The following is a 5,853-nucleotide window of genomic DNA, read 5'->3' on the forward strand; positions in this document are numbered from 1 at the left end:
ATCATGACGAAAAAAAATGTAGGTATGTTAATAATTTACGTTAAATGCAAAATGGCTTCCAGCGTTTACAAGCGGCCGTGTATTTCTTAGGGGAGAAAACTAGCAGCCTCATTGTGACAGTTGATAACACAAGATGCTGACATACCTATTTCTCGTTTTTCCCGGTCAAAATGTTTAAAAACAAATACGAAAATATTCCAAAAGTAATAAAGAATTCGTTTAATTTGTTAGATATGTGCATGACTGGTATCTACATTAATATTAATGTAATGTTAATGTCTGAACAAACGATGGACAAGGCAATTATTTATTTACGAATAATAATTGCCTTTTCATTGCCTTAATTTATATATACACATATATAAATTTCGTTTTTGATGTTGTGAGACTTTGTGCGTTAATAATTATGTAACTACTTTTTATTTGTTTCATTAAATAAATCGGAATTTAGTAATAATAAAATCAAAAGTTAATATACCAAAAATAAAATCGTTTGTGTATAAATTAGGAGTAAACAGAACAATCGGTATCATAAAAACCAACTATTAAAAAAAAGTACTAGCATCTTGGAATTTGATTTTTTTTTAAATTCAAGTTGTAACAGAACTTTTACATGTATTTGAGAACTTAAAAAAGTAATTTTATATTAAATTATTATTTTGGGGCTATATATTTTTTTACGAGACCAGTTTTCCAGTGATCAAATTTCGGTTATTTTACCCAGGCATCATTAATTATTCACATTTCTAATTATTAATTTAATACCGAAGTCGATTAGGGGAACACTCGACACGGATTAAACAAAAAGCTACCCTAATAGGTTGTATCACAGAAAAAAAAGATAAAATATGTACCTAACGTAAAGTAAATACTAAACGTTTTTTAACACTCCCGTTATAAAACTTAATTATAAAAAAAAATTGGTCGTCGATCGTTGTCAACCCTAAGAGAAAATATTTTTTAAAGTAAAATAGATAAAATCCTTTAGTTTCTCTGGACTTATGGGACAAACTATATATTTTGTCCTTTTTTTACTTCGGTTCTTCATGACATGTTTCTCGGTGTCGTTGTTTATCGATTACTCGTTTTATACGAGTATATATTATTATTATTATTATTAAAACCCTTGTCTTACTGGTTTGCTAGTTTATGATGTATATTATGCATAATATATTGCAATACACATTAGACCAAATTAATCATAATAGTATTTATTAATAATTAGTCTAAACTCTGTTTTTAATCTAAATTCTAATGGTGTATTGTTGGGATATTGCCCTTTGGGTCAAACATTCGGCGTTAATTAAAATAAAAAATAAAATAAAGTTTACATAGAACCTCATAATATATTACTATAGCGTTATTATCGTTTAATAAAATGTGTATACAATAAACAAGTGAATTGACTAAGGACATTAAAGTAGGTTTAACGTAAAAAATAATAATTACACAACATACGTTTAAATATCATACCTTGTGAAATTGTAGGTAATTTATATTACTATACTCGTTTGATCAGATATTACCAAACCAATTACCAAGCAAACGGCCAGGTGTTTGTTATCAACGTGATGAAGATAACAAAAGATTATTATTAATGAAATTCGAGTACTTTTATCAAGACGTTAACTATATTGTTGTTAATAATTGTATGGACTAAGTAGGTAGGATAAAAAAAAAAGTATGTAGGCTAGACGTCAATTCATTCGGGCAAAACAACATTGGCCGTGTCTTGTGTGTACAATAATTCAATTCTTAAGTGTTAACGCGCGGAACAACGCAATCGTTTCCTGTTCATGTTATTTCTATATCAAGGCTGATAATGTTTAATAGTTGCCAAAAATAAAAAGAATTATTTATTTTAAATGTTTAATATACAAATAATAGGATATGAGAAAATTCACCAGCCACACCGTGCCTCATGATGGCAATTGACAAAAATGTAATCATTTCATTTTTCAATTGATAAACGGTTTGTTTATAATTTACTCTAATTGTACAATTTTTTTTTTTTCTTTAGAATGAATACTCCAATAATACCAGGCAAGTAATAAACAGTTTGTTATCCGGAGCTGTTGCCGGCGCTTTAGCCAAGAGTACTATAGCTCCTTTGGACAGGACAAAAATAAATTTCCAAGCAAGTCTATTATATTATTTGCATGAAATAATATTGATATAACAGTTAAATTTTATTAATGGTACGTTGTGTCGATGATTAGATATCAAATGTGCCATATTCAGCGAAAGCGGCGTATAAATTCTTGTCAGAGACTTATGCGAGAAATGGGTTTTTCTGGTTATGGCGTGGAAATACGGCTACTATGACCAGGATTATTCCTTATGCTGCAATTCAGTTTACAGCATTCGAACAGTGGCGTAAAGTTCTGAAGGTCGATTCTACAAACATAAAGTAATAACCTTTTGGATTTTAATTAACTTGAATAGCCAAACGGTTTAAAACAAAATTCTGGAACTCAAAACCAAACTGTTAGACACAAATGTATTAAGATGTATTAATCTTTAATCTTGGTTTATCTGGGCTAAAAAAGAACCACTTATAACTAACTAACTTTAACCATTATTTATTAAAGAAAAATATTTGTAAAATAAGAAAAACTAAAATTTATATTTGAAAAATTAAAGTTATAAAACCGAATAAAGTATTATTTAAAACAATAATTAAAAATGTATTAAGAGGACGTCATACCCCCATTTATTAAGAAGTTAGGTATAGGCAAAATCGTTTTTGCAAAATCTTAATTTAAAGGTTAAACTGTTGTTATTTGTAGATTATTAGTTGAGCAATAGGATTATTTTTTCGGTAGGTAGTTCATTGATTTTTTTTGATTAACACAGCATCCTTAAGAGCGTTTTAAAAAAAATATTTTCATATAAACATAGCTATGCATATTATTCTCTATTATTATCTAAATAATAATCTTATACAATTTTTTTTACTTATTTAAAGTAATGGGAACTTTATCTAGGTTCTCTTGTCGGTTTATTTTTATATTATTAACCTAACAATCTTAATTTTTAAAAATTGTTCAAGTGCTTGTATTTAAGGTAAAATTCTAGTTTTCTGTAATACCAAAGACAGAATCTAGTAGTTCTACTCATTTTTTTTCGATGACCATTTTGCTTTGACCTACTTGCTTTCCATAAACTCATAAAAAAGGGTATGACTGTTCTCTTAAAAAACTTAAAACACTGTTAGTTATTTGTTATTTCAATTAAATATTCCCTGGTTTAACGTTAATTTACGTTTATTACAAATATTTATTATTGATAAAATATAAGCTTTACTAAAAAAATTAGTTTGAACACAATTTTTACCATTTATATTTTAGAAATTTAATGAATCCAAATAAAATTATAATGCGTATGACAATATATAATAAACATTGTGATTAATTATTTGTATCGTTACATCACTTTTACAGTAACAATGGAGGCCGAAAGTTTATTTCTGGTTCATTAGCCGGAGTGACATCACAAACCTTAACCTATCCTTTGGACTTGGCGAGAGCACGCATGGCTGTTACTACCATAAATGAATACAAATCATTAGGAGATGTAAATTATTTACCTAAATAATTATATATTGTGTATAAAAAAAAAATTATGTTTTTGCTTAGAAAAGAATGTATTGTAGACATTTTTCTATAAAATCATTAAATTAAAAAAAACAATTGACTACTCACTTTTGCAAATGACAACAGATAAAGAAATTCAATTAAAAATTTAAATGTACCAAGTTTAGCTTGTAACGTCAATTTTTTTTTTTGACAGGTATTCAAAAAAACATACCTAGAGGAAGGTGTAAAAGGCTTTTATCGAGGTTATGTACCAACGATACTAGGCATTATACCGTACGCAGGCACGAGTTTTTTTACGTATGGAACATTAAAAGCGTTCATCAAAGGCAAGTACTACAATTTGTAATATTTCTCATTTCTCACTCGAAAAATTGTCGTACAATGTAAATTATAATTTTCTCTGTACAGATAAACACGGATACGAAAATGCGTTTGTTAATTTATCGTGCGGAGCGGTGGCCGGTATGGCTGGACAATCGTCTTCCTATCCTCTAGACATAATCAGACGAAAGATGCAGACTTCAATAATTACCGGAAACAATTACAAAAGCCTTAGGACTACGTTTTGGATAGTATACAGGTGAATCAATCAAATAATACTTTTTACTTGTTAAAAAAAAAAAAAAATGAACATTGAGTTTTAATTGACGTAATGGACGTATTTTTATTGTTAACAACACTAGCAAATTAAAAATGAGAACACCTGCGACCATGAGTCGCCTGCACTTTTGATTCATAGGCGTCTTGTATAAGCTATTTGGGTTATTAATTGATAATGTTCACATTATGGCGGTTACTCAAATAATAAAAAATTACATATGTACTTTTTTTTAAATGTCTTACATAACTTATTACTTATCAGATAATATAATACGCCTATTAATATTCTGTAATAAATTTAACCGAGTTTTTATCTTTTAATTAGAGAAAAATTGAGTTAGGTATTTCAATCAAAGATAAAAAACTATCATTATCACTTGTGGTTTTTTCATATATTAATAATAAAATTTAAAAACTACATCACTATCGCGGATGTCTGTTAAATTAATAAAAAATAATCTTTCTCGTTCATCCAAAAATTGAATGTGTTAATTTCTTTATTTAATGAACACGTTTACAAAGTCATTCACAAATATAAATCTTGTTCACATAATATTTATCGTTTTTATTTTCTAGGTCCGAAGGTATAATCCAGGGATTTTTCAAGGGCTTAAGCATGAATTGGATAAAAGGCCCTATCGCTACTGGAATAAGTTTCTCTACTTATGATTTTATCAGTACTAGACTAAAAAAAATGTGAAAGTCGATATTGTTTATATATATAACACAGTCGTGCCTTGTAATGAATTGTTACCATTTTATAGCTAAATCATTTTTTTTGATTTTGAATCCAAATTTGTTTAATGATTCAAGAAAAAAACAGACGAACATTTTTAATTTGTAACTATAATATCTAGTCACAACATCTCAAATCGGCAAGGCTTTAAAATTCCTATCGTAACTTTTGAAAATTGTTTTTGTGTTCCAAGACGGATTGTTAATATTGTTAGGTTGAATGTTTAGTTTATAAAAATATTTATGGGGGATTTTTTTTTAAAAGGAAAAATATTTTTAAGGGACATGTAATAAGCACATAATAAACATGTATTTAAGTATAAATTATTATTTCAAACAGTGTTGACTGTTGTAATAATGAAATTAATTGTTTATTAATTGGTTTCCCAATGACTAACAAACATTTGTTAACAACCAAAAGGAATAGCTCAATATATTAATGCCTGTTATTTTTATAAATAAAAAAAAGTTATTGTTAAACTGTGTACCATTTAAAAAAAAAAAATATATATATATATATATATATTTACGTTCATTTGTATATACAAGGTAAAAATCTTTAAAGCACATAATTCTGTTTATTCTTTGATGTTTGGTCAAAATAAGTTAAGTCTAGATAATAAGTATTCAATTAATAAGTCATAGTGAAGATTTTCAGAACCATAAAATTCGAATTAATTAGTTTATGTAATAACGATACATTTTTCGATATAGTTATCACACAATCTAAAATTATGGCACGTTGAATACACCAGTTCTCAACAATGACTGATTGAACTTCATTTAAAAAATAACAAACAAGTATTATATTTTAATGTTTTATATATATATATATATATATATATATATATATATATATATATTTATTATAAAGTTTTATAATTATATAATATGGAAAATTTGAGTATTTAAATAAGAA

The 5,853-nt window shown here is 26.9% G+C and overlaps 1 protein-coding gene across 1 annotated transcript; it reads left to right on the forward strand.

The window, feature by feature from the left end:
• The first annotated feature begins 1,586 nt into the window (after window positions 1–1,586).
• On the forward strand, window positions 1,587–5,414 carry LOC126833379 (mitochondrial coenzyme A transporter SLC25A42-like). The gene is made up of 7 exons (XM_050564675.1): window positions 1,587–1,942; window positions 2,021–2,137; window positions 2,220–2,410; window positions 3,444–3,576; window positions 3,793–3,925; window positions 4,008–4,179; window positions 4,776–5,414. Exons 1-7 carry the CDS (start codon window positions 1,922–1,924, stop codon window positions 4,897–4,899), a joined length of 891 nt encoding a protein of 296 aa, XP_050420632.1. The 5' UTR covers window positions 1,587–1,921; the 3' UTR covers window positions 4,900–5,414.
• Window positions 5,415–5,853: the final 439 nt, after the last annotated feature.

This window comes from Adelges cooleyi, unplaced genomic scaffold (assembly GCF_023614345.1).
Source record: "Adelges cooleyi isolate 19-005CV unplaced genomic scaffold, UGA_ACOO_1.1 ACOO_flye_CR_arks_rails_tigmint_CR_PRNA_2, whole genome shotgun sequence".
NCBI classification, from domain to species: domain Eukaryota; kingdom Metazoa; phylum Arthropoda; class Insecta; order Hemiptera; family Adelgidae; genus Adelges; species Adelges cooleyi.

Bases quoted from the DNA above. Each gene is read 5' to 3' on its own strand.
- LOC126833379 (XM_050564675.1), top strand. From the start codon at position 1,922: ATGATGGCAATTGACAAAAAT. The intron at 1,943-2,020 runs GTAATCATTTCA...TTTTTTCTTTAG, and splicing joins TGATGGCAATTGACAAAAAT to AATGAATACTCCAATAATAC. The intron at 2,411-3,443 runs GTAATAACCTTT...TCACTTTTACAG, and splicing joins GTCGATTCTACAAACATAAA to TAACAATGGAGGCCGAAAGT.